The sequence below is a fragment of the Lutra lutra genome, chromosome 11 (genome assembly GCF_902655055.1).
Source record: "Lutra lutra chromosome 11, mLutLut1.2, whole genome shotgun sequence".
Taxonomy (NCBI): Eukaryota; Metazoa; Chordata; class Mammalia; order Carnivora; family Mustelidae; genus Lutra; species Lutra lutra.
The window spans coordinates 89,490,327-89,516,873 of NC_062288.1; the positions used below are offsets into that span (position 1 = coordinate 89,490,327).

The 26,547-nt window shown below is 39.2% G+C and overlaps 1 protein-coding gene across 7 annotated transcripts in view; it reads left to right on the plus strand.

Annotated features, from left to right (window-relative positions):
- Nucleotides 1-26,547, plus strand: part of EXOC4 (exocyst complex component 4) — a 755,957-nt gene that overhangs the window by 345,110 nt on the left and 384,300 nt on the right. For all 7 annotated transcript variants that reach the window (XM_047694109.1, XM_047694108.1, XM_047694110.1 and 4 more), the window contains exon 10: nucleotides 9,521-9,617. In XM_047694109.1, the coding sequence (XP_047550065.1) occupies nucleotides 9,521-9,617 (97 nt within the window). The remainder of the gene's footprint in view (nucleotides 1-9,520; nucleotides 9,618-26,547) is intronic.

Genomic DNA, 26,547 nt, shown 5'->3' on the forward strand with positions numbered 1-26,547 from the left:
TCGGCAATCTGAAACTTGAGCGAGGAGAGAATCTTCATTGTCGGTTTTAATCATGGTTGATGAACCAGCCCAGACACTTAGTTGAAACACTACACATAGTACAGAGCGTTTCCCAGTTGTACCAATTTCCAGAGACTTCTGGCCTGCCATCACTTGTTACAGTAGTGCTTCCTCCATGATCCTTCAAAACAGACAGGACCACCCTTACCAGAGGCAGTGGGAGATCTCGGGCTGGTGGGAAAGGGTTTTTCTGGAGAACAAACTATTCACACTTCCTGCTTTCCTACTTTCCATACTTTTCTACTTTCTGCAGCTCATCACACACCACCTTCCCCCTCCCCCACCGCCCGCCTGCCACCCCCCAACACGGGTTTTCTTCTAAATAATTAGTTTATTAAAGAAAATAACAACAATGAGCATTAGGGCATAGACTGTTTGGAAAACAGTCTGCCAGTTCCTCAAAATATTAAACATAGAGTTACCATATGACCAGCAATTCAAATTCTAGGTATATATTGACGAGAATTGGAAATCCCTGTCCACACAGAACTTGTACATGGATGTTCGTAGTAGCGTTGTTCATAACAGCCAAAGTGAAAATACCGAAACGTTCATCACTTGGTGAATAGATAAACTAACCGTGGCATATCCATACATTGGGATACTAATGAGCCTTAAAAAGAAATAAAGGACTGATAAATGCCACAACATGGATGAACGTTGAAAACATGCTAAACATGAAACATGAACATTGAAAACATGCTAAACATGAAACAGGAACATTGAAAACATGCTAAACGTTGAAAATATGCTAAGTGAAAGTAATCAGACACAGGGAGAGGACTCCAGTAAGAGGACTTACACACATGAAAATCTTTGAGCTAGATAGACCTGGCTTGCCACTAAAACCTATTTAGTAGATTCAAGATAATTAAAACTAGGGAATCGGTTAAACAGAGGAAGAAGAAAGAATCAATGCAGTGTCCTTATGTAGCCTTCAAATAAAGTGAGTTGGAGGATAACGGCACTCAGATAGGACTGCTTCTCAAAAATGGTCAGTTCAAGTTCCCTTGTGCCTTATTGATCAACCATTTAAAAATATGCATGCAGTGACTGTGGATCCTCGGTAATTGGCTCATATCTTACATTTTGCTCTTTGTAGAGCAGCCATTTCAGACTCCATTAGAGAAACAGTCAGTACTGTTACTAATGGAGCCGTCTTTGACTCCAGGTGAACTCATTTTACTGATGGCTTAGAGTGAGCTGTTATGAACCTTAAAATTTGTTGTTGTTGTTGTTGTTGTTTTCTTTTTTTTTGGTTCCTTGTCATTCCATCCTCCAAAACATCATTGAATTTGTTGTTAGGAAGATAAAGATAGTTTCTTATTTCATTTTGTAAGCCAGGACACCACCCCAGAATAATAGATTATTATAAAATTTACTTGTTATTTGGGAACTAGATTGTAGTCCGTTTTTGAACTATAAAAGAATATGATTTTTATTTCTATTTCTATATAAAAATTATTTCATGGGGAAGCAACACTGTTAGGTTACCAAAAAGTAATTATTTCATGGTCTTTAGCCAAACATCTGGGAGAGAGGATCTTACCTAAGCAAAACTCAGATGATGTATTTGCTTGCTCGCAGGCCACTCACATTGAAATTCCAACAGACGTTAAGGTACTGCACGTTCATCTGCTGTACTCCTCCTTACACTGCACAACAAGGACTGTTTGTCTCACAGTAACCTGTCATTAGGCAGCCTCTAATTTAGATCCTCTTTTCTGTACAATATGCTTTATTCGTATGAGGGATACCAGAAAGGGACCAAAAGGAGCTTCCCCTTTTCCCTCAGAGCTGAGGTCCTTGGACTTTATTTTTTTCCTTTCTCATTCTTACCCCACCTCCAAACTTTGCTGCTCCCTATTTCTTTACTACCAAACCTCTATCTTACTGTTTTGGCCCATCCTATTTCTAACTTAGGGGAGGGCTTCCTGGGGTCACCCTTAGGGAGGGCAAGGAAAGATACAACTCTGAGCCTGTCCCTCCGTTCCTTTTCAGTCTTCTCTCACTCTCACTTCAGCCATTAATACTCTGATCCGAGAGAAACCCCTGCATGTCAGCTCGGATTGCTTACCCTCAGTCATGTCTTCACAAGTCTCATTTATTTCTTATGCAGCCTTGACCCATCTATGGTCAATCATCTGACTCTCTTTCTTATCAGAACCTTTGGCTCCTTTTCCCCTGTTCTTCTGCTACAACCAGCTGGTAAATCCTTAACTCTAACTCTCAAAGTCTCTCTTCTCCACTCATATTTCTGCTCTAGAATATTCCATAATAATATGGTGCTGCTACAAATTGCAGTAATTTCATCTCCCCTGGGCCCTCAGCAGTGTGGAAGGATTATTAAGAAATCCATCAGATGTAACAGTAAAGGACAAAGCAAGGGAGAGTTACTGGAATTTTCTTAAAAAGGGGAAGCAGGAAAAAAATGGGCTTCTGTCAGTGTTTTGGGTATTGATATAGGCAAACTCTCCAAATTTCCCTCCCTGAAGGGCTGGACCCTTTCTTGTCTTCCTACCTGCATGTTTCTGGGTCTCCAGAAAGTCCTCACCAGTAGTTTGACCCTGCATTGGCCAGTCAGGACAGATGGGGAAGAGTTAAGTTAGTTCTAGTTCTTGCAGCTGGGACAATATTAGAGAGGAAAGTGTGCTTTCTGGCCTCAGTTGGACTATTAAATGTTTTCCCTCCAGAATCATTGTTTATATGATGGTTTTATCTACAAAATGTTGTAAGGCTTCAGTTACAGTTTTGATCAGAGAGGCTTTTTGTGCATTGATTTGGATAACCAACTATTGTATTTAGTGTCGATTCCATGAAAATGGAATGTCAGTTTCCATGGAAAATGCATTTTATATGTCAAACCACCATTAAATCGGTTTACTGCCCCCTGTGTTAGCATTTTCCTGTATCACCCATCACCTGAGTCATTTTTTTCAACCCTTCAGTTTCTTGGAACATTGAGTGATATCGAGCACATTGTAGTGTGTATATAGTTGGGGAAAACAATTTAAATACTGAACCTGCATGTGTGATTTTGATTTTGAGCAAGACTCTGTACTCCTCCTCCCAAGCCCACGAGTCTCCATTTCTTTAATATGACAGGGCGATTACTAGGATTAAGTGAGATGTTTTATCTCACAGGTCCAACAGAGTACTAGGTTCCTGGTAGATGTTTTATTAATGTGAGTCCCCTTCCTGCCCCTTGACCTTCTCCCTGCGTACTCTGTGTCATACTTGACACTCGTCTTAATTATGTACACAGTACAATATTAGAGCTGCCCAGGAAAAAAATATAATTGAGCAGAGAAACGTAGACAAGACATTTACTCCCCTAATGGTGGGGATAACTAATTTGTTTCTACTTGGGAGATTGTTTTCTACAAATAATACCTTATAATTTTTCAGCATTTTACTGAAACATGCATTCCTGACTGAGCATACTTTATGCAAAACACAACTACTGTTTGTTCCTAGGTGGTTTGTACTTAGAATTCACACGATCTAAAAGAGACATTATGGCTGTTTGTTTGTTCATTTGTTTTTTCATATATTCATTCAGCAAATACTTACTTAATGCTTATCATGTACCAGAAACTATTCCAAGCCCAGGAGATACATCCATGAACAAAATTATATTGTTGTTAATAATCACAGACGTGGTGCAAGTTGAGTCCAAAAGGTGATCCTTGCCTAGAAGGAGTTTATTGCCAAGATTTCCTTCCCAGGTCCGACAGCAACGTACCATGAAAAGTAGAAAGTTACCACCAATCTTGATTTGCTTGACTTGACCGTAACAGTAAGTGATTCGAGGGTTAGAATGGGTATCATACTTCCCTTTTCTTCCTAATCTTGTACCAAACCCCAAGCCCATAGATAGTCCCTGGTCACAGGTTGGGTAGTGGGGGTAGCAGCGGCAACAGTATTAAGTCCTAATGATAATCTGTGCTTTTAAATGGGTACTCGCTAAAGAACTTAATCCAAAGACCAAGGTGACAGCTGTGAATTCAGGGAACTTTGAGGCCATTCAGCAGGCTCTTAGAGACAATTAAAGACCCTATTTACTGATGCATTCAGAATGCATTCTCATAATCCTTCAAAAGTGTTTATGAAGCAGAGTATAAAAAAAAACAAAACTTCATTGTGGCTCTTTACAATGTGGAAGGGTCAGGTTGAAATCCAGGCCCCGTCAAACATGTCTGATTGGGCTTTCCCTGTCTCAGCCCCGTTGACCACCAGACTCTACACTGTCTTCATGTAAGCACTTGGCACAGACAGTTCATAATCGTTATATCCATACATTTATTGTAACATATTGGTTATTTTTTTTCTGTCATGCTTTAAGTGTTCTCAGCAATTTTCTGACCTTTCCCTGCAAAAATTCCACCAAATAAGACATATTCTGATTGCTGCTGAGAATGGTATTGACTTCATACAATGCTGCCTAAAGTAGCAAGAGTAGCATTTTGTCGATTGGATCTTTCGTGTTTTAGTTTACATTCCAGGGATGTTCACTGTGTGTGTATGTGATCAGGTAGATCCTTAACTGCTTGGTCATTCTAATGAGAAAAGTAGAGCATTTATTTGATGTATACTAGGTGTCAGTGTGCTGAATCCCCAGGAGGATGTTGCCACCACAGGTCTTTGAGTTAATTCAGTATGCATTTTAGAAATGGGAAAGCCAAGGCTCAGAAAATTTAAGTAATTCTATCACACTTCTAGTATTGAGTAGCCGTCTGAGGTCTGACACCAGTCTTAGCGATTTTTCCTACTGTCCCCTAGACCTGGCAGTGAGGACATTTGTTTCCATTTCTCAGGCTGTGGTTTTCTTTTTCTGTTTTATTAAAGTGACTGTATTCATTGTAAATAACGTGAAATTGCACTTCGGGAGAATCAAGGAGGAAATGAGTTAAGGAGCTGATGACTTTCATGTAGCGAATTCTCCAAGAAGGGCCTCGGTTGTGAGCCCAGAGACGCTGTCATCCCAGCAGTCCCTGGTGGCCTTGGTGCCTCTCGCCAGGTGTCGGCAAGAGCCTGTCGGACCATTGTCCTCATTGTTTGAAACTGAAATATGACTGGGGCATTTCCTCTCCTTTCTGCACAAGATATATTCTACTTGTAATACCATTGTCAGTTTCCTTTTCTTTCCAACCATCCATCATCATTCAGCATTTTCTCTGGTGCCTATCACCTGGCCTCTGACAGCTGAGATTAGACTGTAAGCATAATGAATGAAGGCGAAGGAGATGCTCTGGCCCCTGCGTGCTCTTCCCGGGGTGGAGCATGTTTCCTCGGAACGCTTGTGACAGCCGGTCCCAGATTACCTGATTACGGGAAGGCGGATGAGGAGAGGCGAGTTTTGTTTCTCACTCAGAATGTTGAAATGCTGGACTAACTCTCAGAGGATTCGACACTCAGACCATATGGTCTTTGGCCACAGTCTTTCCTTTTGGTTCCGACCTGTGTATTTTCAAGAACATTTTCACTGGGTTGGTGCTATTTTTGGTAATCAAGTAAGCTGGATTCGGACTCATAGTAAAGAGGAAATCACATCAAATGCAGGGGAGATGGGGTTTGCAGTGGGCCCAGAAACATAAAATGAGGCTCCCGGAGGAGGAATTTTGTTTGGGGGTTGAGGTATTTCTGCCCAAAGTTTACTTTTTATTTAGTTTAACACCACTCTGTAAAGCAGTCATCATCATCTTTCTGGAGCTAACAAGGAACACATGCAGCTGTTACTTAGTTTCGAGCCGGATGCTAGTCCTCATCCTTCATTTTCACAGCCAACTCTTCCTCTTGCTGACATTTCTCGTGGCCCATGGGCCTCATTTCTGGTATCGTATCTTTTGTTATCTACGTTCCCTATATGATTGTCATCAACAATGTTTATTAAGCACACCTGTTACCTGTAAGGCTCTGGGGGTACAGAGAGAATTGCTTATGTTTGTTAAGTCTTTGACAGTTCCCAAACAACTTGCATGTATATTTTCTCGTCTAATTCCAATGACATTCTACGAAGGTAGGTCTCCATGTCTTCCTTCATTCAGCAAATGTATACTTTCCAGGAAGTTCCATCCCAGGCAGGAAAATGTTACCTAAGCAATTAGAAAGCAAGTGACAATACAGGTGACCTGTGTTAAGGTTATTTTATATAAAGTCAATGCTAACAGAATTGTGGGCATTGGGAGAGGGCCACTCAACAGTTTAAGGCTAGACCTGGTGCCTGAAGAAATGGTAGGAAGGGACAGGGCCCTCCTGATGGAAGCCGGGTGTGGAGCAGGACATGGCGGTGTGCGCACCGTCAGTGCATTTGGTATGCACGAAGCTACCCAGTTTGACTGGAGCTAGGTTTATCAGGTCTGTATGTAACTATTAAGTATCAAAAATCATAGCACCTACAAATTTTTAGAAAGCGTTGGAGATCAAGTAGTCTAACTCACATTTGTCCCTAAAAGAAATGCTCGTATTCCATAAATGAACGCACTATATTGTTGTGTAGATTTATTTCATAGAAAGTTTTTGTTTGTTTGTTTATTTTAAAGATTTTATTTATTTGTTTGACAGACAGAGATCACGAGTAGGCAGAGAGGCAGGCAGAGAGAGAGAGGAAGGGAAGCAGGCTCCCTGCTGAGCAGAGAGCCCAAGATGGGGCTCGATCCCAGGACCCTGGGATCATGACCTGAGCTGAACAAAGGCAGAGGCTTTCCCCCACTGAGCCACCCAGGTGCCCCTCATAGAAAGTTATTTATGTTGCGCCTGGAGTGCAGAATATAACCTGTTTATTTTCTACACGTATACACGTTTCCTTGGTAATTCAGTACTGACTTCATTTTATGATCTTAGAGAGAAGTGTTGATAAAGGCAATCTATTTGTTCTGTTCTGTTTGTTTGGAACCACACCATGTGCCCTTTAGAAGTGGATTTTGTGAAAGGACTCAGGTTTGTGGTAGTCTTGATGCTCTCCTTTTGCAAAACCACTGACTTTGCAGAACACTGATATCTCTGGTGTAAATATAGTAATACAAGATGGATTTTTTTTCGAATGGGAAAAAATAGCTCATGATTTTGAATCAAGAGCTGTACATGCCCCATTATACTTTCTGTTTTTCTTAAGAAAAGCCATGCTGTGATTAGTTGGTGGAAACTACTGATCCAAGTGGGATTTGTCTAGACTCGGATGCCTCAGGGAAGTCTTGATGATCCAGGGTATGGATTTCTGAGGCTTCACGTGTTTTTATCAGCCAGTCTCCAAGATACCTCGGAGACCATTAAGATAGATAATAAATCAAATGAGATTTAGTTGTGTTTGGTATCATGCAAAGAGCTGTAATTGGAAAGAGAATGTTGAATTTAGAAAAGAGAAATGGAATATTTTAAGCGTAGATTGTTAGGATTTTGAGGAGACCCAGGAAATGGCATCCGTCTTTACTGTCAGATTTCTGATACTATTAAATAACACAAGTAAGGTAGATGGAAGGCGAGATACCAACTTTTATACTGACATAAGCTAGCCTGGGAGATGTGGTCTACTATGAGGGCCAACTGAGCTTCCTAACTGAACGTCAAAATTAGACAAATGTACTCACCCACTTACAGAAGGGACTAGACCACTTCATCCTTCCCTGACAAAGCAAGACCTTTATTGTTGACTTTGTGAGACAGCACTGGCCATCTGCGGGCATTCTGGTCTCTAAAGCGGAATAAGGAGGTTGCTGCGACCGGCATGCTCAGCTCGGTCTTCTTGGTTTTACCAAGGGAATTACTTCACTTCATCTGGAGTGAGTAAAAGATGGAGGCCAGGGATTACATTAACTTTCATTCTCATAGTAGGTAACCTGAGTAGTGTGTGGGGAAGGGAAAGCATTTCTCCCAACATCCTAAGATACACATTTTTTCACATTTGAAAACCTCTGAAATTAGGATGGTATCTTAAGTCAATGTCATCTTCACGGCTGTGGCCCAAAAAAGAGTCAAAATGAGTTGTTTTTGCCTCAGTATGTATGAGCTGAGTGGGTATTCCTCATACCATGAGCCTTCAATGTTTCAATTAATAAACCTGTTAAGAATAGTTTGAGGAAAGATTATGAGTCTTGGTCGGTATAGGAACACCTTCTCTTTAAGCCTTCCGGTAGCATCAAGTACGTATCAGCATTAAACCCTGCGGAATCAGTATTAGAGGCTGGACTAAAATACTGGATGCACTCCTTCAAGAAACCCACTTAGTGACATCATTTAGCAAACAAGGGTATTGATAACTCTGGGTCATTAAGAAAAGCTGGATTCTGAAAATTACATACGTTTAAGAACACCTTAATTTTTCTAATTTTCCTGTATTAAATGTGTGTGAGAGATTTATGGTAAACATCTATTTATTTTAAAAGTCTTAAAGCCTTAAAAAATCTTTTTTTTTTTTTAAAGATTTTATTTATTTATTTGAGAGAGAGACAGTGAGAGAGAGCATGAGCTAGGAGAAGGTCAGAGGGAGAAGCAGACTCCCCATGGAGCTGGGAGCCCGATGTGGGACTTGATCCCCGGACTCCGGGATCATGACCTGAGCCGAAGGCAGTCGTCCAACCAACTGAGCCACCCAGGCGTCCCAAGCCTTAAAAAATCTTAAATAAATATTTACATATAAATTATATCACCTACTTGTATATATTTAAGGTATAAGAAGCTTTTCAATGAAGGAAAAAAAAAAACCTAGGTAATAAGAAAGCACTGTATCGTTTCATTTGCGGGATTTTTAAAAACTTTAGTGTTACTTAGTGTATCTTAAAATTCCTGGGGCTTAGACTGATGAAGTGTGGTCAGGTAGGTTTATGTGGTCTTTGCTCCAGCCTTTAACAGCTCTTGACACCTTTGAATGTTGCTTCCTCTTTGGGAAAGTTTCACGTGCTGCACCGTCTAAGACAGACACTGACGAATGCAGATCTAGAAGCTTAACTGGGTTTACCCTACACTGCTTCTTTAAAAGCACTATTTATCTTGGGGCACCTGAGTGGCTCAGTGGGTTAAAGCCTCTACCTTTGGCTCAGGTCATGATCTCAGGGTCCTGAGATCAAGCCCCGCATCATCGGGCTTTCTGCTCAGCAGGGAGCCTGCTTCCTCCTTCTCTCTCTGCCTGCCTCTGTGCCTGCTTGTGATCTCTCTCTCTCTCGGTCAAATAAATAAATAAAACCTTAAAAAAAAAAAAAGATGCTATCCAGCTTTAAAAAAAAAAAAAAAAAAAGCACAATTTATCTTTACTGACCTTTCACTCCAGAGTGAAAATGCTGCCCTGCAGTTTATGTAATGAGGACGACTAACTGGATCCAGTCATTCAAAATAATTGTATAGATTTGAAGTCAACTGTTTTCAATGGCAGCCCTTCTTGTGATAGCCTCACGTTCATCTCCATAGCCTTGGTTTATTTTTTTGTAAAAGTTCTAATAAACTAAATTTCTCTCCTTTTTCCTGAAAGGGGGTCCTGATGACAACTTAATTGAAGGTGGAGGAACCAAATTTGTCTGCAAACCTGGAGCCAGAAATATTACTGTCATATTCCACCCATTACTAAGGTAAGTCAAATCCTAGGTACTTACTGAAAGTCATTATTTTCATTATTTTTGCTGACGTAGGTCAGCTGCCAGTAGGTCAGTCACCATTGAAACAAGTCCTCAATAAACACACAAAACAAAAATTTGTTCCATTTTCCAGGGCTTCACTATCAAAATTTGTCAGTAAAACAAATAATGTCAACTTTGCTAAGTACCTATTTGTTCTCTGGAGTAATACGCCATAAATACTTTTAAAAATAGTTTTCTTTGTTTCCTACTCCCTGTCCTTGCCCCTCTTCCTCTCTCTGTCATTGTCCCTCCATTGCCTTCTTTATTTCAGGGACTGGCAACTTATGGCCTGTAGGAGGAATCTAGTCTGTCACCTGTTTTTCTGTTCTTTTTTTTTTCCACTAAATTTTTTTTTACACAGTCGTACTCATCTATTTATGCATTGTCCCTAACTGCTCTGTGCTGCAGTGTTGCAGAGTTGAATATTTGCCAGAGAAACCATACGGCCTACAAAGCCTAAGATGTTTACACTTAGGCTCTTTACGGGAAAAAATGGCAGACCCAGGGCCTTTCTCCCTAATTTACATTAATGGCTCCGATACCCTCTGAGGATTGGCAAGTCTTGAAACAAATATAACTTATAAATACTGGAAGACATTATAGATGTCATGTATATGGTTTTATATATTAAAGACAACTTGATGCGGACTAGAATGAAATCTACTATATTGCTCAGTTTATTGTGGAACTATGACTATAAAAAATAAAAATCTGTGATAATTGCATTTTAAAAACTACTAAGCCCTAAATACCTTTAAGAAGGAACTTTTTGGGAAGAGAGGAAGGGAGTTATTTTTCATCTAAAGTTTTGGTTTTGCAAGATGAAAAATTTCTAGAGACCTGGTTACACCACAGTGTGCATATATTAGCATTACTGTACCATATACCTAAAAACGATTAAGATGGTGAATTATATGTTAGGCATTACTGACTGCAATAAAATAAAAGGGTACTCTTTGAACGTAGAAATCCCATATAATATTAGTTGTGTATGTTTTCTCTGCAATGAGCCAGTATATATTTTTCCTTTTTTCATGTAATATGGACCAGAAACTCTTGGGTTCATTATAAGTCAGGTGCTTCCGATCATCACATTAACTTTCTCAGGTAACTTCTATAATATTTGAGGCATTTGAAATAACAGTTAAGGAAGTACTGCTGAATTGGCCAGATGAATATTGCATATATTTTTCTAAAACACAAGCAGTTTATTACTGGGGCTATCATTACCCTGCCTGCTCATTAATCAAGACTTTCTGAATTGAAATCATTAGAACTAGTTCAATTTAGATCTCTTGCTTAGGTAAGAGATCTAAACCTAAGCAACCAGGTTTAGAAATTCTTCTGGAATACTTCACCCAATTAGTTTTAAATGCAGAAACACAAATAGGCAAATTAAAGAACAACAACAAAAATCCTTTCATGTAATAACAAGAGATTTTTAAAGAAGCATTATTAATCTTCTGAAAAATTCGTTTTAGCAAACGTTTGCAAACGTAAATCATGTAATTTAGGAAATCATGGAATTAAGAGAATTAAGACTGTTCCTCTGTAAATTTAGTTGATTTTCTATATAAATACATAAATTACAACATCTAGAATTTCTAGATTAAGTAACAGTGCTCATATTTATTACACCTGACTTTGGTAATTGGTTTACTATTCACTCTCATCTTTAATTAAATTGATTTCTACTTAGTTAGAGTTGCTAATTGTTAGGAAAATGGGAAAATACCTTAATCATTGTAGGCATCTTCTAACCTAGATTTAATGCCATAATTTGCTGCTAAATCACGCCATGGCGTGGATTAATGTAATCCTTATGCTTACGTTCGTTCCAAAGCATGGAAGAAGACCTTCGGTAGTTTCTTAGCTGTGACGTCAGTCCCCACTTTTCAGGAGATTTTTTTCTCTGTGAACTTTTTTTTTCCCCTTTGTAAATGTGAAGTTAGGAGATTGAGGAAGAAAAGTTACCCTTCTTTCACAGTTAAGAAAATGCATTTTTGCTAAAGTATGGGTAGAGTTAATGTATTGCAGTTCTTAACAATCATTTTTTTAGCATTTATTCTTCTTTATAAGAAAGATGTTTTAAGACTTGATACTACTCCCACTAGTTTTACTCACTTGCTTGGTCTCTACTTTAATTCCGAGTGTTATTATTGATTAGAACAGGTGAAAGTTTTGTTGCATGATACAGTGTACATTCATTCTCTGTGTATCTCTTAATGGAAGTCACCAGAATATTATGTGGTCTGCAAGGTAAGTTAATTCCTTTCTAAGCAAGTGATCATTATAGACTTTAAATTAGCCTTTGGTGTAAATTGTAACCTTGCTTCTCAAACCCATTATGAAGTCTTAGCTGAAACCTCACTATTTTGCTTATAAAACGTCAAATGATTAAGATCTTATAGTTGTTTGTTTTTTTTTTTAGTTTTAGTTTTTATACTTCAGCATTTATTGGTGATTAGATTTATTATTTCTTCTAAAGTTTGGAAGTCTAGTTTTCATAATGAGGAGAGTCAGTGTGCATTGTCATACTGGTGCATTTCATTTTTACTCTTCTTGAAAATTTTCTCAATTTCTCTTGTAGCCGTTCACTTATTCATGATCGACAAATGTATACTAAACACTTAATAGTGCATGTTTTCCCTTCTCTAAGTTCAGTGTGGACTCTGGTTTAGAAATAATCACTCTTTTTTTTTTTTTTTTTAAAAGACAGATTTATTCAGCGTCATGATCAGACTATTACATTTAGCAATCAACAGCATGGGTGCAAAAAAAAAATCTACATTAAAACCCTTTGTTGGAATGCTTTACACTTTCCACAGAACAGAAACTAAAATAACCTGTTATACAATTAGTCACAAATACAGTCCTCGAGTTTTTTTGCCCATACACATGAGTATTGTCTAAAACATGTCTTCTTTGTAGCAGCTAGGCCCTGCCACCACTGTGCTTGGCTGAGTTCACAAATCTGTTGTAACCTGTAGCTTCCTTGTCACTTCTCTGGCTCTCCTCTCCTGCTAAGCTTTGTTTCCTGGCAGTAATTAAAACCTTCTGCCACTGCCGTAGCTGCTGCTGCTGCTGGAACCACCATAGCCACCTTGGTTTCGTGGTTTGGCGAAGTATTGGCCTCCACCACCATAAGGGCCAGAGCTTCTGCCTCCAAAATTGCCTCCTTTCATGGGTCCAAAATTTGAGGATTGATTGTTGTAATTGCCAAAATCATTATAGCTTCCGCCACCTCCAAAGTTGCTTCCATCATTACCAAATCCGTTATAGCCATCCCCACTGCCACCATATCCACCACCACCTCGACTGCCACCAAAGCCACCTCGACCACTGAAGTTTCCTCCGCGACCAAAGTTGTCATTCCCACCAAAACCACCTCCACGACCACCACCAAAGTTTCCAGAACTACTTCGACCTCTTTGGCTGGGTGAAGCACTAGCCATCTCTTGCTTAGAGAGCGCTTTCCTTACTTCACAGTTGTGGCCATTCACAGTATGGTATTTTTGAATGACAATCTTGTCTACAGAATCATGGTCATCAAATGTTACAAAAGCAAAACCCCTCTTTTTGCCACTGCCTCGGTCAGTCATGATCTCAGTCACTTCGATTTTCCCATACTGTTCGAAATAATCTCTTAGATGATGTTCTTCAGTGTCTTCTTTAATGCCACCAACAAAAATCTTTTTCACAGTTAAGTGGGCACCAGGTCTTTGAGAATCTTCTCTTGAGACAGCCCTCTTTGGTTCCACAACTCTGCTATCCACCTTGTGTGGCCTTGCATTCATGGCTGCATCCACCTCCTCCACAGTGGCATATGTGACAAACCCAAAGCCTCTGGAGCACTTGGTGTTTGGGTCTCTCATTACCACACAGTCCGTAAGTGTTCCCCATTGCTCAAAATGGCTCCTCAGACTCTCATCGGTTGTTTCAAAGCTCAGACCTCCGATGAAGAGCTTCCGCAGCTGTTCAGGCTCTTTGGGAGACTCTGACTTAGACATGACGGCGGTGGGAGGGGAGACTTTAACGATGCTTACTCGGCGGTGTCCACGGGCAGAAAGGAGTAATCTAACGAATGTATCTCAATCACTCTTATTTAATGGGATTATTTAAATAAAACATGTAGACATGTATTTTCCATCCTTTGGCATGCCCCTCATTTTACTCCCATGCTAGCTCAAAGTGGATATGATTTAGCATATTATTACTTACAAGACCATGTAACCTAGTGGGAGAGTTAGTGTAGGAGAATGGAATTAAAGCACTGGATTTAGGATGTAAAGTGAAAACCACAACAAATTAGGTTCAGATCCAGGTTCCTCTGTTCTGTTTTAATCACTGATTATTTATCGGAGTCTGATTCTGTGTGAGGTCCCGGGGAAACAAAAAAGTAACATCAAACCCTTGCTTGAAGCCCCTCCCTTGGTAGCCGCAGGGGCTGCAAAATCTGAGAAGCCCCAAAACAGCGATGACTGGTGAGGATGGAGATGAGTGCGATCTCTTGCACGTAGGACATAGATGACCGCAGCCTTTCCCGCACTCAGTAGGGAGCCATCGCATAACCTTTGACCCAGCACTTCTTCTCCGCCTGTGCTTCTGCTCAGATGCAATGACTTGTCGACTTCCCCTCCTGAGTCCCCAAACTCTAGTTCAGAAGAAACTTAGCATAAGTTGGCTTTTGTCATCCATTTAAGGGCTGTCCTTGTTTTCTTGCACCGTCTCAGGGAACTGAGATCTTTTCCGTGGGAAGGGAGTTTTCTTTTCCTTTTGCTACTTTCCCCCTATGTCTGGCAATACTTGTATTCTGTCTTCCTGAAATCCTGCAGATGGCTTGTGTATACGCCATTTATTAAAAATGTCCTTCTCATCATTTTTATTTAGTGGACAGTGCATTCGTTGCTGTGTAAAAGTTTTCTGTACTGAAAACTCAGAACCACCCTGTTCAAGAAACCACACAGCACATTCCTGTTCCGCTGTTTTATATATTCTAAGCCGTCATTTTTACTGTCCTCCCATAAAATCCTTGTACAAGGTCCCAGATCTGGCAGCCTTGCAAGTTTATTTTTGTACTTTTCTCCTAAGTCCTGCAGTTTCTTCACTAAGAAATCTCACAGGGGGTCGGAGGCAAGTATAGGGACAGACCTCCAGTTTGTTCTCTACCCCTTAACTCTGTTGTCCCCTTGACTTCTTTGTTTAATGCTTTTCCTTATCAGAAATCAGAAAAGTGTCCCAGTGTCCCAGAGAATGACGTTTTAGAAAAATGAGGTCTGTGGTATATTATCTTGCCTGCTTTATTTTTAGCCTAACGGGACATTGTGTGAAACTTAGCCCTTAACGTAAGCTTTTGATGCTAAGAGTTTATCTAATCAGTTTTGCTACTTCTGGTTCTAAGTGAACAAAACATACTGAAATGAAGAGGTTTTTCCTTTTACCTAAGTAGATTCTGAAATACTTTCACCAAAATAGAGACCCTAAAAATGACAGGCCTAGTAACTTGTCCCCGCCCCCACTGACGTAGTTGCTTTTTACCTTTTTCAGGAAACTGTCAAGAGGAATGGGTGGTTTCACTCTAATAAATTACTTTATAGACTTTCAATTTTGGAAGCACACAGGAAATATATTAATGGTGAGATTCAAGTGATAATATTTCCTTTCTTTTGTCTAGATCAGATACGCATTTGGATTTTTTTTTACACAAATTATTTCTGAATAGTTACATCATGATAAACTTTACCAACAAAATACATTTTGTTGAGGTATCAATCACAGTTTGACAGAGTAGCACTTTCTAGTTATAGTTAATATATAATGTAGCCATTTCTGGAAATTTGAAATTACCTTGTGGTTGCTATTTGTGGGATTTTGTGGGAGGGTCAGAGAATTTATTTCTGTCTTTGTTTTTTCATTTATTGCTAATTCCTTATACTCTGAAAACCCCCCAACAGAGAATGTCTGTTCCTTAGATTGTTAGTACCATTCCTTCATGTAGCAAAAACTTGAGAGACAACAAAATTTATTCCTTTACAAATGTAAATGCTTGTAGCATCTAACTAAAGTATTTAAAAATACTCTCAAGCTTTATTAATCTCTTATTTATTTACTTACCGCATGCATTTGTGATTGCATACAATTCTGGGTCAGGAAGGCAAATTGGTGGGAAATGTTGCTATTGGAGACAAAGTTATGCCTTTGACTCTGTTGCATTCAAACGTCTTACAGCTGGAGGCTTTGGTTTCAAAGGTGGAATCATCAGACAAAAGTGGTGGGATTTCATGTGGCCCATCACTGTTATAGAAACAAAAATTTCTAGTCATGAGAGCTAGGACAGGTTGGAATAAGGACCCCAAGTCCAGGGAAGCGTTCTCACTGTGTCCTGACATGGCCTCTTCCTCTTCTTATAGGGACACCAGCCTTTCTGGATTACGGTCCCACTCTTATGACCTCATTTAACCTTAATTATCTATTGCAGAAAATGTACATGAAATTTTGCAATTAGAACAAACTCAGGAAATTAATTTATTAAGTGCTTTATTTAATCATTCTTTTAGCACTTGGAGCCAGTGTTTAAATGGAAAGTTTTGTGTATTTCGTGATAGAGAGACCACCGAATGTGGGCTGGCGGGGCTCAGATAGATACAAGTGACCACATTTTAATTTTTGTGTTGGCCAAATCCCTGTGTGTCTTAGTTTTCCATGTCTATAAAATCAAGGATTTGGTCTGGATTTTGCTTTCTACCTCTCAAGTTTGTGATTTTGTGACTGGGAAATCCTTTTATAATATTTAAGGACTCCAAAGGGCTGACATTTTAAAATTTTAAAGTCCAAATGACAATACGTTTCTTTTGCTTATTTGCTTCAACTAGATTCTCAAAGACATTTGGCTCTAGGGTAATAATCACTTTGCATATATGAAGTATGTTTCTTCTGAGACAATTGAAGAACAGATGTTTGCAGTTGGGGTGACTTGGCAGAGGTAAGAGGCTGGAGACATAATGGATGATGATGGCATTTAAAGTTGCAAAAGTGTCACTGATGCTTCCTCTGTTGGACACAGCTTGAATATTGAATATCCGGGCTGTGAGCGTTTTTCACAATTTATTATCAGCCACACTTCAGGATCAGACAGCAATTAAAGGCTTTTTGGGTGGAACAAAAAATGAAATATTCATTGGTCAGTAAAGAGTAGGTTGGCATTTAGATTAGTTAGGGAGATAGAACTTCTTGGCATCTTGAGCTATGGTGATGGTCAGAATTTCTGTGGTTGGCTCTGTGCCTTTTTTAAGGCAAACGGCAATAGAACGAGAAATCGTAATCATCGCATGTAATTGTGTTTGTCTCTGATTACAGAGGAGAGTAACTTCTCAAAGTTCATCTTGTCAGAGGGAGCAACTGCCCGCTAGCAGCATTGTGGGGAGTTGGTTAAGGGTTTGCCGGGGCCTCGCTGTGAAATTGCTGTCATTGTTTAGCAGGGCTCGAAGGTAGGAGGTCAGGAAGTGGTTGAAACCAAACCGCAAACAATGAAAGGCACCAAAATTGATTATGCCATTAGTGGAGTAGGTTATGTTTCTAAAAACGGTATTCCAAAGTAAATGACAATTGTGATGAACACTTGCATTTTGAATTTTTTTGTTTTTTTAATGAGAGTACTTACCACGCTGACAATACTGGTAGATCAAAGGCATATAAAATTCATTGTTATAATTAAGCATAATAAAAATCCATTTGCTCATCCATTTAATACAATTTAATACAATTTATTGAGCATGCACTTTGTGCCAACTCCTCTCCATCTCAGTCTCTACCCTTGCGGCCTTTAGTCTGGTGGAAAAATCAGTAAACTAATACATGCGGAAAACAGCATCAGGGGTAGCATTTAGGAAGAACGAGGGATGGGAAGAAGGAACTTGAGTAGTGACTAGTGGTTGCGGGGGCACTGTTTTAGTTAGCGCGCAGCCGGAAGAGCTTTCTGAGAAAATGACATTTGGCTAGACTGGAAAATGAAGTACGGGAGGCAGCTGGGTGACTTTCTGGGGCCAAATGACCTGGGCGGGGAAAACAGTAGGTGGAAAGGAAGAAGGGGAGATGTGGAAGGAACAGCCAACCGACTGCCATGAAGACAGGTGCGTGTTGCTGGCGCACAGCGCCTGTTGGGGCAGATAAGCGAGGAGCTTCATACACAGGTAGTCGAGGTAGAAGCTTCCTTTTTTTGTCAAAACAGCAAGGAAGGCATTCTATTTAGACTTATAAGAAGCTTTGGGGACTCGATCTAAAACTTCCAAAGGTTCTGAAGGCTTAGAAAAAGCCTGATGTAATGACTACCAGCAAAAACTATTTTCTGAGATTTATCTTCCTGGATGTGGGGCACTCAGGAAGCCCTGTTTTTAAGGGTGAAGTCATTAGCCCAGCTCTCTCTGTTATAGTGAAAAATCTCTGTCCCTCCTGACAGTTGTGTCTCCTGAAATGGAAAATAAATCTTAAATATGTAGTCCACTTTGATAATATTATCCAGAGATAGTGAGCAAATGTTATTAGACCATTAGCTTATCAACATGTTATTAAGGATTTATTCCATGTGACCGTCTAGATACCTGAGAACTTTTCACAGAGCAGTTGTGGCTGAGCTATATGTTGTTTTCCCATAGAAGCTGTAGGGTTTGGTGGGCTGCTTTGCAGGAGGCCCTCTGGGGTCTTTGTAATAAACTTTGCCAACAAATCTAATCTTTTTCTTACAGAAAATAAGTCTGGGTAATCACTAAACTCCTTATATTAGACTAAACCTGACCTGACACAAATGATCTTTCCAACTTTTTGGCACCAGCTGTTACTCATAAGTGAATGAATTTGGTAAGACCATTCTAGGTCTTCAGAACTCCAAATCTGTGTTCCTCTAACAGCCTAGATTTTTGGCCTTCATGGTCTTTTTTTAATTTCTCACCTCCTTTCCTAACGTTACTTCCACAATGAAGGGAGCAGAGCGGTTCAGATGTATCTTCCACATGAATGGGGCACAGAACAAATACTTGTTTAAAGAATTAATGGGTCACTTGGAAGGGTGTTTAGCACATGTCTGTAGAAGTGAATTTTTTTTTTTCCTTCAGATACCAACAAAAGTATAAAGGAAAATTCTTTATTTTCTTTAGTAATGATATTGAAAATAGGTCAGTCTTTCTTTCCTACCTAGAAGTGGTATGATAGTGGATGGTTTTTGTTTTGTTCTTTTTGTATTTTGGTTTCTTTTTACTTCTGTTGTGACTAAAACATGTGTGTTAGAGGATGAAATACAGAAATAAAAAGTTGAACTTTACATTTCCTTTCTTTTTACAATATCAATCCTAAAGTACTACTGTTGTAGCTCAGCTTCGTAATTTGTTTTTAGTCGTTATTTATTGGAACCCCAGATACTTTGTCCTTTCACCTTTTCTGTCTCTTATTACTATGTTGAAAGCTTATTGTTGTATGAAGTACCTTTGCTTTATCATTCTTTCATGAATCATAGAAGCCCATTCCAAGATTATAAAACCGTTTCTAATAGAAGAAGCCTTGCTTTAAAAGCTTTTTTATTTAGCCTCTTCTGTTTCTGCCAGGTTTTTTTTTTTTTTTCCACTTTTATTTAGAAAATGTGCAATAGTTCCTGGGTCATTCCTTGAAAAAAAAAATATATGCATATATATATATATATAAATAAAATATAGTGTGTGAGTGTGTGGATGCTTTGAAAGAGGGATTTAAACTTGATTTTGAGTAAGCATGAATGTCCCAAGCTGAAATAATTCTTCTGTATTTCATTTCCCAACATTTTTATTCTTTAGAAATGCACAAAAGTAGGATACCTGTGTCAGTTTAATGTGTATATTGGTATTTGGCAGAATATTATTCGGAGTGCTCACAGGTATGTGATATTTTTATACAGATACATGTTTGTTCTTAATGAGCTAAAGCTTATATAGACATTTTGAAAGATGCTAGTGATTAGACAGTCTAGCAAATAACATTGTAGATCATACATTATTCATGCGTGGGAGGAAATGCGGCTACCCTATTGCATTTTTATGAAACATACCTTTTTTTCCCCCTTGTCCTCAGAATTATGAAAAATAGTGCTGTGTTTTCAGACTGTCTGACCCGTGAAGGTCTGTGAAGCAGTGAGTAGTGGCTGTGAGATTTCAAGCCCCACATCTGAGCAACTGCTTTTAAATGTATGTGAGAAATGTTAAAGGCTTTTAATCCTCAAATTAATTTTCAGAGATTAAAATTCATTTTTCAGAACTATCCTTTTACTTTTGTATTTTCTTTTCTTTTCTTTTCTTTTTTTTTAAGATTTTATTTATTTATTTGACAGAGATCACAAGTAGGCAGAGAGGCAGGCAGAGGGGGGCGGGTAGCAGGCTCCCCGCTGAGCAGAGAGCCTGATGCGGGGCTCAGTCCCAGGACCCTGAGATAGTGACCGGATCCAAATGCAGAGGCTTAACCCACTGAGTCAATGAGGTGCCCCTACTTTTGTATTTTCAAACTGTGTTATGTGGTGTATGGCTGGACACTGATTGTGACTGACTGACCATTTTATATTACCGACTAAAATGGAAGGATGATCAAGGCTCCAACCCAAGTATCAATGTACATTTCAATGACAACGTTAAGAGAAGTCAGGCTTGGCAGTCCAGTTAGAAGGAAAGTACAGGCCCTTCCTTATGAGGAAAAAAAGTGGAAATGTCAGTGAAAATGCAGAAGGAAAACAATATTTGACACCTATTTTCACATATCAAATGTCTATCACATAAAAGAGTTAAAGTAGTTTGTTTTTTTTGTTGTTTCACAAATCTGGATTAAAACTGGTTAACATTCCTTTTTTTAAAATTAATTAATTAATTTTTTATTATGGCTAGCTGGTTGGTTGGATGTGAAGAGAATCTACATAATGAGAATTTTGTAATGAATTTGGCTAAAACTAGGAAAACTAAAACTACGAAAGCTTTCCCTGGAAGGCAGTATCCTTCCTGGAGATGCAGTTAACTAGGTGCTCACCCATCAGGTCTGCACTCTTGAGGTCACAGATTTCATACAGTGTGATTTCTGGTCTACCGCACAGCCTCAGAGCTCTGTGTTTCTTCTGGTCTTGCTCATACGTGTTACTTTTTCATATTTCAGTGTAATGCTGTTGATTGTCATTGAGTAAGCCAAGGACTTAGAGTAGACTAGACTTTCCTCTCCCTGACACAGAGGAAGAGAGAAGTTCATGTTATGGTTGTATGTAGCACACTTCTTTTTTTTTTTTTTTTTTAAGATTTTATTTGTTCACCTGACAGAGAGAGATCACAAGCAGACAGAGAAGCAGGCAGAGAAAGAGAGAGAAAGAGAGGGAAGCAGGCAGAGAAAGAGAGAGAGAGAGAGGGAAGCAGGCTCCCTGCCGAGCAGAGAGCCCGATGCGGGACTCGATCCCAGGACCCTGGGATCATGACCTGAGCTGAAGGCAGTGGCTTAACCCACTGAGCCACCCAGGCGCCCCTGTAGCACACTTCTTAGAGGAACTTCACCCTTCCCTGCGAGGGAGTTCCTTCTCTCCTCCTTCCTTTTTATTTCTCTTCTCCTGTTTATATTTTTCTCATTTTTTTTTCCTGGGCCAAGAATTGTTCATGTGAGTGTAAGTTAACTCTTAGTGACGTTTAAGGTTTTCTTCTGCTAAAAGCTAATATGAGACTGAAACTGTATTTTCAAATAAACCTAAAATCATCATGACTGCGGTTAATTTTGACCTAAATATGCGATATTTTTGGTGCAGTTTTTTCTGCTAATTAAATTTTACAATTATTAACTAACATTAGCTTACACATAAAAGACAGCAGAGATTTTTTTCAGTGCAACATGTTTACATAATTTGTGTGCTGCTTTTTGTGTATTCTGAGCATGTTTTTGTCTTGGGCTGCAGTAGCCCCAGTGTACCTTTTCAGCATTCATTGAAATATGCTTATGTCTAGCCACAGGGCCATTTACATCTGATTTTGAAAGCTAAACTGATAATGTAATTTGGTATTAAAAATAGTGTAGGAATACCTACAGGAAAAACAGTCTCTCATATATAACTTCTGTTCCTTTGGGTGTTGGCTATACATTGTTGTATACTCTGTATGATTTGGAAAACTATTTTGCTCTTCCTCTTGTGTGCCCCTCAGAAAACTTTCTCTCTCCCCGTCACACGTAAACACCCACTCCTGTTCACTTTGTTCTCTTACTTCTACTTTGTTTACTTTGTTTGAAGGGCTTCTGTCTAACACGAAGGGCTCTTCTTGGTCATTTTTAACTTTATTACTTTTAACAATTATCATTTGAACATTTAATCATTAATATGGCCTACTGTGTTTTTTTAATATGTAATATTTCAAGGGAAATATCTTCCATTTCATGGACAAAGACCCTTTTTATTTTCTTTTGGTATTTAAAAAAACAACAAGAAACCTCAAACTAAAAACAATATTTTCTTGAAACTTTGCTATTTCATTAGAGAGAAAGAAAAGGTCTTTATTCTTGTACCTGATACAGGAATACAGGTAAAAGTATCACAGGAGAAGTTTTTGTTTTTAATGACCTTAATTTCATTTTGTGGCAAGAGCGGTGGTTTTGACCTTGGAAGTGCTGGATCTGTCTTTTTGTTTTGCAGTTGGAATAGATAACTGGAAATAGAAAACAAGTAGTTTTCTGCACTTGTGAGAGAAGAGTAATTATTTGGTGGTTACTATTTTTAAACTCAAGGAGCACTCTCTAAATCCTCTTCCTGTAAGCTACCACCTCATGAATAGGTGAGAAAGTATTTGATACATAGCAAGAAGAAAACAGGGTAATGTCAGGAAGTTTCCAGGCTATCCCTCTTTAATGAAAGAGTATGGAAGTATCTTAATTGGATTCTGTGAATCTGTAGATTCCAGAATCTATAAATAACTTAAAAGCTAATCTGTTTTGTGTTTATTACAATATGATCTGTTTCATGTTTTTTTTTTTTAAGATTTTATTTATTTATTTGACAGAGATCACAAGTAGGCAGAGAGGCAGGCAGAGAGAGAGGGGGAAGCAGGGTCCCTGCTTAGCAGAGAGCCCGATGCGGGGCTCGATCCCAGGACCCTGAGATCATGACGTGAGCCGAAGGCAGAGGCTTTAACCCACTGAGCCACCCAGGCACCCTGTTTCATGTTTATTACAATATGATATACATACATTAAGATGTACAGCTCTTTACTTACATATCTGTATATATATTCATATATTTGTATTGATTTTTGTGTGTGTATACACAAGTATAGTCATGATCCAGATTAAAATAGAGAACATTCATGTAGCTCATTTTCAATGCCCAAGAAAACTTTCTCATATTGACAGTCAATACCTTCCCATAAGAGGTAACCATCAGTAGGATTTCTGTCATTGTACGTAGATTGGTTTTGCCTGTGCTTGAACTTCATATAAATGAAATCATACAGTCGGGGTGCCTGGGTGGCTCAGCGGGTTAAGCCGCTGCCTTCGGCTCAGGTCATGATCTCAGGGTCCTGGGATCGAGCCCCGCATCGGGCTCTCTGCTCAGCAGAGAACCTGCTTCCTCCTCTCTCTCTGCCTGCCTCTCTGCCTGCTTGTGATCTCTCTCTGTCAAAAAAAAAAAAAAAAAAAAATCTTTAAAAAAAAAATGAAATCATACAGTATGTCCTCTTTGGTGTCTGGTGGCTTTTGTGCAGCATTATGTCTGTGTTAGTCACCCACACTGGTAATAACAGCAGTTATCGGTTCTTTTATGTTAGCCCCTGTATCCATATACCACTGAAATCAACAGTTATAAGAACATAATATTCAGTCATTATTTTGGAATAAATGAGAACTCATTAGGACCTTATGGTCTTAAATACTGCTTATTATTTAAACTTCTTCAAAACAAGTGTTCAGGAAACCTTTTGATTTCCTGTCTTGTGGGGGCCAATGAGCTTCTCAGGCAAGTAAGAAATCCTAGAGGTTCTTCTCTGTTCTACCCAGGCAGTGAGCCAGGGTGCCCAGAGTCAGATTAACGAGATGAAGAATATAGACGGTGCCCTACAGCCTTGGAAGTAATTGCCAGGGAAGCTAAAATTAATTGACTCTATTTCCTAGACTTTGAGATTTTTGAAATCAATGAAAAAGTAATCGGCAACTCACATAGGTTGCCAGTTTTGTTAAAGAGAATGAATTAGAACACCAAGGAAAGTAAAATGATATTACCTTGAGATGCCTGGGTGGCTCAGTTGGTTTAGCAGCCGACTCTTGATCTCAGCTCACGTCTTGATCTTAGGGTCGTGAGTTCAAACCCCACGCTGTGCTCCATACTGGGCGTGGAACGTACTAAAAAAAGCCATATATATAACCTTGAAGTTAAGAACCATCCATTTCAAAGAAAGATAATTGGCAATTTAAATCAGTATTCTTAGACAAATATCAGTATGTAGGCTAGTGTTTGAAGATAACAAATTCAGCCAGGACAGAGGGGAGAAGTGTTACATGAAGGATTACCCAAGAACCAGTGGGATGTGGGAGATTCACAGGAAGCAGTGAGTAGGCTTGGGCTAGGTTGGAGGCACTACCATAATTTTAGTGAGTAGGTATGTAAATCACGTGGTTCTGTCCCGAGAGAGGATGCCGCCAGCTCTCCCATAATCCACACCACAAGAATCTAGGAGGCCACCTAGAAAACTCTGATTCCCCCTGCTCCCACATATCCAGAGTCACTTTTTTTTTTAAAGAAAAGTTGAATTCTTTTTTTTTTTAAGATTTTATTTATTTATTTGACAGAGATCACAAGTAGGCAGAGAGGAGGAAGCAGGCTCCCTGCTGAGCAGAGAGCCTGATGCGGGGCTTGATCCCAGGTCGCTAGGATTATAACTTGAGCCGAAGGCAGAGGCTTTAACCCACTGAGCCACCCAGGTGCCCCCAGAGTCACTCTTTTCATAATTATGTCTCACATGAAAGAGGGATTCCTGGGTGGCTCAGTCGATTGAGGGTGAGACTCCATTTCAGCTCAGGTCGTGATATCTGGGTCCTGGGATAGAGCCCAGCATTGGCTCCATGCTCTGCACAGAGTCTGCTTGTTCCTCTCCCTCTCCTCCTCCCCCTGCTCACGTGCACGCTCTCTCTCTCAAATAAATAAATAACATTTTAAAAATATATACCCTCACTCAGTAATAATCTTAGAATAGGAAAATAATGTCACTATCAGGAGAAAACATCCACAGTTAATAGTGATGTTTTAGGAGAAGGTAGAAGATAAGATTAGGGATGAGAAACAAATTGGGTTATATTCAAACATAAAATGTTTGCTTGGAAGTTGGAGATGGGCATGAGGAGAGAGTATTTGTGAAGGACAAGAAGGGGATTCCTGGATGAAAGGTGTGAGTCACGTGTGCTAACGGCCTTTGTAGTGGAGATAGAGTTTATAGGTTAAGTCACTGAACAATTGTACAATAAAGTGAAGCTTAATATAATACTGAATCAGATGAGGCAGAATTGAGGACTTTCAGAAAATCCTTAAGATCAAATACAAATGTTCTGGCAAAGAAACAAAGCAAAAGGATAACAGAGGTATGTGGGTGGGAGGATGGGGTAAAGGGAAGGATGAAAAGACTGAAATGGACAGATCACATGGAATGTTTAGCTAGGATCTATATTCATATATAGGGCTGTCTGTCTAGAGGATATTGGTTGTATACATTATGTTCTATGCATGCAACATTGTCCAGCCACTGAAAATTGTGTAGTAGATGCATTTTTATTAACATGGAAAGATACATTAAATATACTGAGTAAAGTGCTGGTTGCAAAGTAAAAATGTAGCATGATCACATTTTGATCAAAATATATACATACATATCTTTATTTATGAGTACATATAGACCTAGAAATAAATGTGGGGTTATCTTCTTTGTTATACTTTCCTATATTTTCTGAATTTATTGGAACGAGACTATATATATTTTATAATTATAAAGGTCTAAAGGGAGAGGTCAGCATATAAAGCCATGATCTACTCAGACATAAATAATAACTGTATTACTATGATTATATGTTTACTTGAGTTATATAAATTATATAATAGCATTAAATAGCTAACAGTAAAACAGCAGCTTGCAAGTACATTGTCTTACTCCGTCAGCATAACAACCCCGAAAAATAGTTTGAAGGCTCGAACATTCAGTTCCTTCTTCGAGGCCACACAGCTTTGGGAGCAGGATGTCAGCCTTGGCTTCTGACTAAATCCTGTGTTTTCTGCACCATGTTGGACAGGAGCGCAGGCATGAAGAGAGCCTGTCCAAGGTTCTTCATGGGAAGTACTACAAGGTGATTAAGGGGTCTAGGTCACCTCCATTTTGTGGTTCCTCTTACATCTCGGCTCTCACATAATCTTTACCGTTAGTAGGTAGATGAGAAAAACAGGATTGTAGAACTTTTAAACCTCATTTCCTTCATTTTCTTACACACTTCCTGTAGTCTGTTCTGCCATCCTAAACCATTTCTACTCATCCCTAAGCAACATCTTTTCTGGGATACCGTCTGACACCTCCTCCCCTTCCCTCTGTGTTCTTGCTAACACATAATTATTCTCTATTTATCCTCAAGCTTCTTCCTCAGAAAGATGTTAGTGATCATTTTTCTGTTTGGCTTTACATACCCGGAACTTTGCTGACATCTAGCACACACTAGGTTCTCAACAAATGTTGGCTGAGTAAATTAATAATGTCAGCTTTTCATGGAGGCCATGTCTTACAGTTCTCACTGTCAGAACCACGATCCTGAGGATAGACAGCGGTTGTTAGGTGACAGTATGCAGTTCATGGTTCCAGGTTTGTGCTCCTATATGCCTCAGGGTCATTGC